This window comes from Micromesistius poutassou, assembly GCF_964030765.1.
Source record: "Micromesistius poutassou genome assembly, chromosome: 10".
NCBI lineage: Eukaryota > Metazoa > Chordata > Actinopteri > Gadiformes > Gadidae > Micromesistius > Micromesistius poutassou.
In genome coordinates this window covers 16,757,839-16,770,306 of record NC_140280.1, presented here as the reverse complement: position 1 = coordinate 16,770,306, position 12,468 = coordinate 16,757,839, and the positions used below count along the sequence as shown (strand labels likewise).

At 43.3% G+C, this 12,468-nt stretch overlaps 1 protein-coding gene across 1 annotated transcript; it reads left to right on the top strand.

The window, feature by feature from the left end:
- The first annotated feature begins 3,560 nt into the window (after positions 1-3,560).
- rad51d (RAD51 paralog D) lies at positions 3,561-12,350 on the top strand. Its single transcript, XM_084474571.1, has 10 exons — positions 3,561-3,741; positions 3,990-4,051; positions 4,573-4,691; positions 8,088-8,169; positions 8,468-8,602; positions 8,760-8,855; positions 9,044-9,134; positions 10,440-10,510; positions 11,542-11,706; positions 11,952-12,350. Exons 1-10 carry the CDS (start codon positions 3,660-3,662, stop codon positions 12,045-12,047), a joined length of 999 nt encoding a protein of 332 aa, XP_084330697.1. The 5' UTR covers positions 3,561-3,659; the 3' UTR covers positions 12,048-12,350.
- Positions 12,351-12,468: the final 118 nt, after the last annotated feature.

Genomic DNA, 12,468 nt, shown 5'->3' with positions numbered 1-12,468 from the left:
ATAGCTCATGCAGCACGTAAAACACGAATAGCCTACAAATTAGGCTGCATGAGTGGATGCGTTTAGGGGTCTGGGTCCATCTAGCGATGACCAATCAGAAAATAAGCGTTGAGAAAAAACAACAACAACCGCTCACTTTGTTTCCCAGACAAATAACATAATTCAACAGATTTTGACTAGCCCATCGGTAGCCAATCGGTGTCTCTCAGGGGACACTTACCATTGGAAAGGGACGCTAGACAGAGCAGGAGAGTTCCTCTGCAATATCTTGCGCCTGACATGGTAGTCATCCCAGATCCACGTAATCCCAGTCAAGTTATTTCTTCATATATCGCTTCCACGCGACGCGACGAACACTTCTCCGGCGATCCAAATGTCGATTTGTAGGCTACATTCATACATGTAAAAAGACATACGCCTACATGTATATCTTCGGCGCGAGGCTGGATGTGCGCATATAGGAGTGGATGGGTTGCCCTTATGATGTGGATAACCTGTCTCTCTTTTGTCTCCCCGACATGTGTTCACTCAGAGTCTCCAAAAAAGGCACATCACGATATCGACTTGGACAACTAGTTGGAGTTCCGAAACGGGAGAAAGTTACAGGTATCCGGATTTAAATCCTCTCCCACGGTGTACCTGGGCGAAGCGGTCTACCGGGAGTGGAAAATCAACGCGTCCCCAAACATCCAGCCAAGTCCACGTTTTGACGGGGTTCTCGTTTTGATGTGGTTCTCGTTGTGACAGGGTTCTCGTTTTGATGTGGTTTTCGTTGTGACAGGGTTCTCGTTTTGATGTGATTCTCCAAAAATGAAGAAAACTCGTGCGATGGACAACACAACGCGATGGCACGCACCGAGCCTTTTCGTGGGCACGCCGCGTGTCTACTCACAGGAGAAGGAAAAAAGCTTGCGCCAAAATCTATCAGTCTCTTGACTAGCCCCGGTAAGGGTCCGGCGGTAGGGTAATGCTCAAAAACCCGGTCGGGATTTTTTTTATCCCATACACACTGCTTGGGAGAATCCAATGAGCCTCGATGGTCCACACTTAATACACCGACTAGGATTTCTGAGTAAGCCAGGTGTAATGCCCATTAAAAATCCACGTCGCTCAAATATAAGTGCCCCACTGTCACCCTTTGCGGTATTTTCGAATATCGAATTGATATCTCCGATGAATGTGCTCCAAACACACCGGCTTCTTTCCGTCTTTCGTGCGCTTTTAAATACTTCCACGGGCACAGTGTTGCGACAGCGATTCAGTGAGCAGCGGCACGCTCATGACCATCTGAGCTGGAGTCCAAGAACACGTTTGATTTCTGCAGCTATGACCAATGGTCCACTTTCACCGTAGTGCAATGAATGAATGAACGTTGGTCCGAGACGAAATCGACAGATTCTCCACATGCAGAGATGTTTCCACATTTCACCGCACGGCTCAAAGTGGGCACTGGGCATCGCAGTGGTTTGTCACGTGACCGCAACCCCCCCCCCCCCAACATACACACACACACGGTAAAAGTACCCTCCGCTTATATATCAAGCTCGTCGACAATAGGGCTACCTGTTATATTGATTAGGCCTAGGCTACATGTATGACGGGGGAAGATGGTAGACATTAGAGTAGTTGTCTTGAAAATACACGCATTACATAAATGTAAATATATATTGACAATGAAAGAAGGAGACATAGAGAGCAACAACACATATCATTGGTTAAGTGAGTTTCATTTTACTAACTAGGCCTACTACAGAAGCACATGGAGGAAGAAAATGCGCAATACAAATGAAAGGGACTTAATGACTACAGCAACCATTAACAATCTAGAGATTAATATTTTAATTGCTGCATGGGTTTGCATATTAGAAAGTCTCCATCATAAAATATATTTGCAATTAACTGGTCAACTAATTGCAAGATAATTAAGCTAAAATTGTGTGTGTGTGTGTGTGTGTGTGTGTGTGTGTGTGTGTGTGTGTGTGTGTGTGTGTGTGTTCTAAAAATAATTTTTTTGTAATATATCCTCAATGTCTAACACTAATTGGCATACCAGGGATTCCATATACCAATACCAATGGGTATAATTTGGACACTATGTCATACCATCAACAGTGGGATGATACTCCATTTAATTACTGTTTACCATTTGTTAACCAAAAAAACAGTCAGTCCTGGATTTCAAGAGTGAGCCACCTTTATCAATGTTACCATGCACTCAGACCCCCTTGTAGTGTCAAGCTGCTTCTGTTGAGAGAGCAAATTATTTCCAAAACAGGATTATGGGATAACCATGTATCCAGATTGCAATATTCGACCTTAGAAAACACAGTAATGCGGAACATCATCAACTGAGCCTTTGTGAAGAGGAAAGTAAAGACGTTCTCTCTTCAGCTCCTCATTAGAACGAGGAACCCCATGCAGCCATACAACAATGAACCCCTTTGGCAGATCGTCAAGTAGGTGAAAGTGATTGTCTGTTACTGTTATTTAAATTACATTTAGGTTACATTTATGCTGGTCGCAGCACCAGCATGGTCACTGTATATTTACTTGACTAGCAGTGTTTACACTGGCGCCCTGCGACACCTCAATCGAATAGACCCATAATTAATGTTATGAGCTGCCCCTGTGTTTGTTAGCTCATGTGTATCCCGATCCCCTAACGAGTTGACTGGCTCGGCAAACACAAATAAATATCAGAAGATGTTTAATATCCATATGACAGCTCCCTGCTTAAAAACAACAAAAATACCAACACAACTATTTGTTTTCATAGTGTTTTGCTGTTGCTGTGTACACAAACACACACGCACGCGCGCACACACACACACACACACACACACACATACACACACACACACACACACACACACACACACACACACACACACACACACACACACACACACACACCTGTGGCCTCTAGTTATTTTGCATGCTTGACAGAGTTCTACCATGTAGGCAGATGGGTGATGGAAGAGGTCAGCAAATTCAGTGTGTAGTTGATATTCCCAGATGGTCATATGCACATATGTGTGTTTATATATATATATATATATATATATATATATATATATATATATAATGAATACTTATTTATTTTTACCTACCATGACAATTACCTACATGAAATTTGTAGATCACTTACTACATATATCATAAATACTAGTAAATACATTTTAATATGAAGTTAGAGGCAACTTTAAAGTAAATAGAAGCCTATAGTAACGTACAAGACAGTGGCAAAGTATAAAGTATAACGTAAACTTTGCAGAAGGGACGACGGGGATGACGAGCATGCGCTGTCACGATGGGAAGGAGAGTAGTAGCCTATAATCAATCCTTATACTAATTTGATCAATCAAGCGCTCTTATCTTTTAAGAATTAAAAAAAACTCTAAAAAGTCAGACTTTTTACGCCTGAACCTTTCTAAAGTTTTTTGGTTTTTAATATAAAACAACTTCTCAAGTTGTTATATCCGGAAATACGTCACTTCAGTATCGTCAACATTTTGAATCTCCTCTTGACTCTCCTCTCAAAAAGGCGGACGAACTTCGTGTCCGACCAGAGCTATTTAGAGAGAATGGCCCTGTGTATGGCTAAGCTGCAGTATCCGAGTACTTTGCATGTTAGTTGGCGATAATGAAGTCGATTCGTAATGGTTGTTCTGAGAGAAGGCATGTGCCCTGGGCTGGATGAAAACATTGTCCGCGATTTGCGTGCTGCCAACATTACCACAGGTGTGTGTGTGTGTGTGTGTGTGTGTGTGTGTGTGTGTGTGTGTGTGTGTGTGTGTGTGTGTGTGTGTGTGTGTGTGTGTGTGTGTGTGTGTGTGTGTGTGTGTGTGTGTGTGTGTGTGTGTGTGTGTGTGTGTGTGTGTGTGTGTGTGTGTGTGTGTGTGTGTGTGTGTACTGGAGTGGGCATGAGTGTTGTGAACATTGTTGAAATCGTAAACATTATTTCAGCCAGATTCCTCTTCTCTTCTCAGTGGAGGACTTGGTGGCGTCTGATAGCGAGGAACTTGCCCAAAAGTGCTCTTTGTCCTACAAGGTACTTTAAGCATCTAGTTACAAGTAAAATGTCTGGTTGGAAAATGTCTCAAGCTAGGCTTGACAGCTAATAAAGTGTTTTTTATAGCTTACATTGCGTTTGTGGATTGATCCCAGATGCTCCCCAACGAGTGTCTTATTAACCAATGCCAAATATGTTTGGGTTACATAATGACATCTTACGGATCATTGACGTCTCATTTACCAGGTCGAAAAAATATATATATATACACAGCAGGCACAGCTTTTTAATGTATATACATATACATATACACACACATATATATATGTATATATGTGTGTGTGTATATGTATATACATTAAAAAGCTGTGCCTGCTGTGTTGACCCAGACACAACATAAATAAAGAAACCCAAGGTAAAATGCATTCCTAAACACCGCGATTAGGCCTATTAGCCGTACTTCAAGCACACACCGCACTCTGTTAGGAGGAAGTATTCTATGTAGGTCTATAGTGGAGGTCTCAAACTTGTTCTTGGGTTGTATTTCATCACTAAACCAGGCACTGTTGGCCATCCGGCGAGTACTACTCGCCCAGCACACAGCCTTCCCGGTCTCCGGAGCGGACCTCTACGAGGAGCTACTGAGCTCCACGGCCATAGTCTCCACCAGCATCCCCAGGTAGGCACACAGAGGGCTCCACGCAAGTGTCTTCACAATGGAATGAAACAAGCCCAACGGATGTTAAACACTCTCTCTGTGGGGAGGAGGCAGGTGGAACGGGTTGGAGTATTGTTGGTTAACGTTGTGAGATTTGTGCTCGAAGCCAGGAGGACTGCCTTTAGTGCAGTGGGAATATCTGCAACGGAGTGTGTGTGCACCATGGAGAATTAAAGTCCAAGGCTTACTGGAACAAAGACTGCGTGATGCTCCGTGTCATTAAGTGGCGCCACTCTGGAACTGAGCAATTTACTACGAACACAGAGGCACACGTGGTAATAGTCTGGCCTCCATTGTGCATCAGATGGAAATGGAAGTTGGAAAGTCCATCTTCCCATTCTTCATTATTTCTTCTATTGAACCCCAAAAGCATATTCATGTCGTCGCAAGTCATGTCGATGTGCCTACATAAAGGCCTACCAGGTTTTATTATTATTATTATTATTATTAGCTTATGTACCAAAATAATCGGCTGTACAAGGACTTTCTGTGTGAACCACTTAATATAGTATTTCAATGCCATAGTATTCGGGAATACTAGCTCATATTATAGTCGTACACCATTTGCTCTCTAGTGTCTATCAGTTGTCTATCAGGTATATCAAGGGACTTGATATCAAGGGACTTGATATACCAAGAGTGGCCAAGAGTGTGTTAGTAACACATACCCACAAAGAGGTTATTCAATGTGTAATGGCAAATATGCTTCTGAAAGTTGTTATGTAAAACATCCCATCTCATAGCTTCCACCTCATAGCACGGCTTATGGCAGCATTGTGTCATGGTTGAAAATTGCACTGGAGTTGGGCGTTCCCGGCTGTGATTGGAACCACTATTTGACTGTGCTTGGCCCAACTGTGCAATGGACCAATCCCAACTATGATTGGCCAAACATTGCCTTCAAATACAGGGACCGATAAACTGACCCAAACTCGGCATGGATACACACCGTCTGTTGCTTCTTTCTATGCATGCGATTTCTCACCTGCCCCAGTTGGATGAAAATTTGCATGACCAAATATTGGTAGATAACAAGTAGCTTCATTGTCTACGCATCACAAAACGCAAACAGTCATTGCAGCTAAGTGGTTTCCACATTATGCATTGACCTCTAAAATGTGCCCCCCTTAAAAATGTATTGGGTCGGTGGTATTTTCGAAGCTGTTTCTATTAAGTCTTTGCTCACCAACACCTTACTGCGGAAGAGGGTGGTCTTGATTTTGAATTGCAGGACTGTTATAAACCAACCTGGCATAATTCATATTATGGTAGAACTTTCATAGTTTTAAGTGAATATTTCAGAGAAATATACATTGAAACATGAGTTTTTAACTTCTTAAGTTGGTTCTAATAAATTACCCATTTGCTATCAAGTTATCTGGATACAAATTAACCTAGCCATCATTTTTGACTGCATGTGTTAAGCTTGCCCTCTAGTGGTGGGGAAGTGAATCGCTTTAAATCGTCAGAAGTGAGGTGAAGTGCCGTTGGTTTGAAGTGATGTCTGTCAGATGTATGAATCTGCTCAGTTCCCTCAGTGCTGCATTTGTTTGAATACCATAGTCTGAATTCAGTTGCATATGATGATCAGTTGATTTCTAGTGAGACCTGCACTTGTGGTGCAAAGAAACACCATCCAAAATGTACTATAAGTTAGGGAAAATATAGAAATTCACCTTTTTTATTATTGGTAGTTTAATTGGTTTGTGCAAACAGAAATTATATTTATGGTCCAGCTGGTATGATTCAGTGTGTAATGAACTGAAGGCCAACATGACAGGTCATCAAAATGAATATTAATGAATGGAGATTTTCACAGACGTTCATTAAATACCAACAGACTGTTGGGTACAAGAATAAATGGATACAAATGCATAGTGTGTGGACATTTATTAAACATCTCCATAGTTACTGACTGAAATTCAAAACTAACGTGAAACAAGTCTTGCAAAGACCTGAGAACAAGCAACGATATCAATAGCGGCATGTTGTCATGTTTGGATGGATTTTGAATTTTAAGGGTAAACATAGAGGGTCATTTCATGTTTGGGTTTATTTTATTCCAGTAGTGCTTCATATTCAAATAACATTTTTACTGAACTGGAAGCTGAATTTGAATTCAATTTGCTCTAATTTACCCTCCAGTAACTGTGGAAGAGCTGAAACATGAAGGTGTGACTGGGTGTGGATGCCAAACTAAAAGATATTGCCAAAAACATGTCTTTAGGGTCCATATCCTCCACGGGTTTTACTTAAATACAAGTTGCACACTCACAATGAAGAACAAGGGAGAAGAGAGAAAAGTGGTAAAATAGTACATAACAAATGGCAAAATCAATTAATCTCTTAGGACGAGGGTGTGAAGTACTTGACACAGTCTAGTCTCAAAAAGCATTTGAAGGCCATTGTTATCAGCCCTCTCCGCAACAGGAACAGCAACCCTGTGGAGATGCTTGTCAATACGGCTGTAGAAGGAAAATCATTGAGATCGGCAAGAGTGCGTTTAACACATTCTACAAGCCGGTGCGCCACAATGAGCCATCCACGATAATGCCTGCAGGAGTGGCACAAGGGCTTGTGATCTTGTCAATATTCCTCTTCACAGTCAAGGTCTGCTCGAGCCGCCAGCAATTGAACTGTCCGCCAGCAGCACTCATGCACAAAAGTTGGCAAAAAATATAGATTAAAAAAAAAAAACATTTGTGTGTGTGTGTGTGTATGAAGAATAAACAAAAGTTGTTTACCTTGGCTCAGCTGCTACCTATGTTCCAACACTGCTAAAAAAAAGAGACATGTTTACCGCGCCCCCAACTGTTATTATTTTGTGATGCGTTTCGCATTCATCCCTGAAAGCAACCTTGACCTACCTCCCAAAAGCTTGCAGCAAAAGAAGCAGCCCATGGTTTAGTATGTTTCCTTGGTTATCTAACGTACAAGCCTTAAGTCTGCCTTGTCGGCTGGCCAGGAAGGCTCTGCCACCGCACACTAATGGAGATCAACATGATTGAGAGGACGGTGCAGCTAACCTACTTTCTGAGATTAAGGGCATGTTGACTCTTTTTGACGGATGGAAATTGAGACGGAGTGGCCCTGAAAGTCAGCCAAAAGTCTCTAAGGAAAGCACAGAAAACCATGTTTTTTGAAAAGGACGCAGTTCATGGTTTCAAAAGATGTGAACTGTGACCACCTGAAGACAGTCCAGAGTGTAAATAAGACATAATGTTCAAAGCTACTATTAGAGGATAGATCAGTTGACTCTGGAAGAGTCTACACTTCCATTCTCCTTTTGATAGATAGGTGAGCACTGCTGATAAAGGCTCATGGTTCTTTCTCACTCTCCCCCTGTTCATTCTCCAGCCTGGACAAGCTGCTGGATTCAGGGCTGTACACCGGGGAGATAACGGAGCTGTCAGGAGGCCCGGGGACCGGCAAGTCTCAGGTGCACTTTCTACCGCATCATCATCATCATCATCATTTCCCAACACATCCCTCATGCTATTGTCCTCCGAATGAAAATGCTGTTATCGCTTGCCACTTCCTTTTTAAACCCTCCCTTTCTTAACACACTGATGAAATTAGTTGAATTTGCTCCTGGCTATAAAGAGATCGATCGGTGAATCTCCCAGTGGGCTTTGCGTTGCTTACTTTTTGTAATTTATTTTCAACACAACTCGTGTGTCACCCACCAGTGACTGCGGTTTACCACACAATGTATTTATACCTTTGCCGCGTCGCAGGTATGTTTTGCGGCGGCCGTGCACACGGCACACCGACTGAAGCAGAGCGTGATCTACATAGACACGACAGGGGGGCTGTCTGCCAGCCGGCTGCTGCAAATGCTGCAAGTCCAAACGGATCATGTTGAAGAACAGGTGAGCTGAATAGAAGGGGGGATGGCGGAGAGGGGAGGGGAGGGGAGATGAGGCTGAGGCCCTGTGTTTTTCAGGAAGAAAGGGAAAATCAAATAAGACAGTGTGTGAAGGGGTGTGGGGAGGTGTTTATGGCTTTAACGCGTGTGACATTTCACAGATGGAGGCTCTTCAGAGGATTCGTGTCTTCCGTGTGTTCCACATCTTCTCCTTACTCGGCTGTCTGCACATGATCCGGTGCGGTGGCCCTCAACAGGTCGATTTTTTTGCGGTTTATTTTGGTTCAACTTGATTTAGTTTCTGCTATATACACACATCTTCAGGTGGCTAGTTAGTAGCCAACCGTGAAACTTTTAATTACGGGATACTTTTTGAGGGATTGGTCCAATGAGCAATATAAAAAAAAAAAAAGGGCTGGATTGTTGACAAGTATTTTATAATTAGGCCTCCCTTGGCGGTGGCTCTGTGAAGGCTGTGATCGTGGACTCGGTGTCGGCCATTATCTCTCCAACGTTGGGAGGCAAACAGCACGAAGGTACCCACTATAATCTTCTGGCCTTCCCACACATCCAAGGCCCTCTGGGTTCCTGTAAATGTCATTGTACGACAGGCTTAAACTAATGATGTGCTCTCACAGATGTCCTGCAAAGTTTCTGAGCTTGGAATGATGTCACCTTTGTGTACAGTTTACCACATGGTGTTTTGTCCATCACTGCTCCAGCGTACACAAAATCATGAGATCAGGATTAACTGTACGTTAACACCAAACGACACATTTGTCGCCTGGTCGCGGTGACGCTTGAGTTTTGTCGTGTGACAATTCATAATCTGTCGCTGTAGTGATTTGTGCATGTTTTATCAAGCGAATTTAGTCACACGTGTGTGACTTGCCCGATACAGGACGTTCATGCCGCGCCACAAGTCAAATCTTGCCGCAGGTTTTTCTAGCGACAAAAGTCACCTGATACGCATCTCTACGTTGACTTTGTATGGAGTCGTGTCGCCCCCGTTGTGTTTGATGTGAACGCACAGTAAAATCCCAAACCTTTCTGTGAAAGCAGGTAATTTTAATTTGTCACTTTGGCATACGAAATGGCTTATGATGATTGGCCGGCGTGACTGAGAGTCTGTTGCTCGTCTGAACCACGTTGAGTTCTCTAGGTTGTGCTTTATCTCCACCTGTGAACACTCACCGCCACAAGGTCCTGCAAACGGCGGGTCATTCTATCGACCGTCACACACGTTGCTCTCTCCAAACGGCGACATTGTATATAAAGCAGTCAAACAATGGTCTGAACAGGAATGCAAACGGGACCATGGAAATTAACCCCCCTGTGGGTTTTAGCTTTTTATGGCGTGGTTATTGCCGTCAATCTGGTTTGTGTTTCCACAAGGTGCTAAAACCTGGAATAAACATTCTGTTTATCGAGCAGAATCTGGAGCGCCCAACACTGTGCGACAACAATGCTGCTAGACCACACTACAAAGTAAAATGTTGGGGATGTTGAATGCCATATACAGAAGGATCTTTATATTTGTATTTTAAATCAGTGATTGTCCTCCTACAAACCATCATTAAAACTTCCATTCCAGATGCTTGTCATTATTCCATTGTAAAAGTGGTCAATTATAATTTTGTTGCCCACATCAAAAATAATCTAGGTTTGGTTGGGAGACTGCCTCACTACTTAAAGTAAAACTGCCACATAAAATATCATTGGGAAACCTCAGAGCTGGAATTACCAGATGAGCCCCATTGAAACGGCTTCTACGTGTTCAAGCGGGTAGTTAAAGTAACATATGTACTGAGACAAAGCCTGGTAATTGTCTGTTTCTCCAGGCATGTCCTTAATGATGCAAGTCGCAGGAGCCCTGAAGACCATCGCTAAGGACTTCAACGTGGCCGTTTTGGTGAGGATAACGAGGCATTACAACATAGTCGGGTTTTGGCCGTGAGGTGTACAACATGCATGTGTGCACGCGTGCTGGCATTTAGAAAGAACTGCAGCGATCTTGCTGTCCCAACACTGACACCAGGCTATAATAAATAATTTAAAAATACACTTATTTCTGGGACACAATTCAAAACAAGGGGCCCAATTCCAATAATACACAGCTCTCCCACCATACTTCCCTGACTGAAAGATGAGCACACTGCAGACAATATTCTTCTTTGTAGGTTATTGGTGATGTGGTGCTTCAGTTATTCAGCCATATCGCCTGTAGTAGACACAGTGCTGGATTACAATGAGTTTGAGGGGCAGGGCTCATTTTCAAACAATTAAAATGAGAAGGCAGCAGCAATCGACCACGGTAACAACGTAAATGGCTAATGAAGATAGATGATACTCACATATCTACATATGTCACAATCACAAGACTCAAGTAGGGCCCCTGTTTCCACCGGGTGTGGTCTTGCATATGTTTCAAAATCGAACCCTTAGGGATAACACATGTGGAAGTGTCCCACCAGAGGTTTGTATGCATCGTCCATAAATCAACCGTACCGGTAGCATGCATCTGGGTGGACGCTCCCACCGGGGTGTCACTAATGGCTATTGTGTGTATTGTGTTGCCAACAATGATAAAATATGAGTTACTTTCCTCAATGACCTTGTTCATTTATTGAGTGAAGAAGCAGACGTTAATAAGTAATATTCTTCCGTGGCACTTTAAGCATATCGTTTTTATTTGTCAACCAACGGTTGGTCGATGGTTATATTCTTGTTAATATTAGATAAGTAGTGCATTGATTTGGAACCGTTAAAATGCAAAGGTGTCCGGTAATTGCACAAATAATGCACAACCTTGGAACGTTATTGACCAATCAGAATCAATTAACCAACAATGCCGTGTAATAATGGCTGATAAGCAACAGCCACAAACGTGGGGGGCCCCCATTAACGGAACGGGCCAACACTAATGACCGCGCTGTGCTCCAGGTCACCAACCATGTGAAGCGAGGCGCTGGCGGGGAGCTCCAGGCCGGCCTGGGTCTCTCCTGGAGCCACGTCCCCCGGACCAGACTCCTGCTGGAGCGCTCCAGGGGCCCCGGACCCCTGCTCGGCAGCACGCGCACCGCCACGCTCGTCAAGTCCTCCAGACAGGTACGTCCTACAGGGGCCACACCCGCCTCCCGCGTGGGACGCATGGTGGGCTTTGATGGCTTGACGCTATGGACTGCCATAACATGATTTGCCATAACAAAAATCTATAGAGCATTGTTATTCAAAGCCCCTTTTTTTTTTTTGCATTCCTATATTTGAATGTCTCGAAGACGTTGTCAGCTGTTGAGTCTTTTATGCTTTTGAGGGTGTTGTTCTTTACTAGTTGTGTTCTCTTTCCGTCTCAGCCGTGTCACATCAAAGCCGAGTTTGACTTGAACTGGGGGAGCGGGCCTGAAGAGGGACTGACTGGAAGAAAGAGAGCGCGAGACTCAGATTCCTGACTGCGTTCGTACCACAGCATCAATAGTAGCCCACACAAGTCTGCACAAGGAAGCATTATGCAAACAATCATTCCAAACTGATGTATGTGTGCTTCTTTGTATACTCGTGTTTTTCAAGAAGGTGGCACTTGAATGTATTTTGTGGTTTCAGTTGAAATAAGACTTACTGGTTGCAGTTGGCACAGGAAAGCTTTCCCTCAGATTGATGTGTTCAGGAGGCAGCACTGTAATTATCCCCAATATTCTGTAAATATTCACACTTTCATGCTGAGGTGTTGAAGCAGGCGTCAGAATGTGTGGATTCCTCGATATGTTCTGTTGCAGTATAATCGTTGCCCAATTTATGTGTTACTTTTTTCCTCCCGTTGCTTGTAAACAGTTACTCTCTTCAAGGTAGACCAAAATAACACAAACATTAATA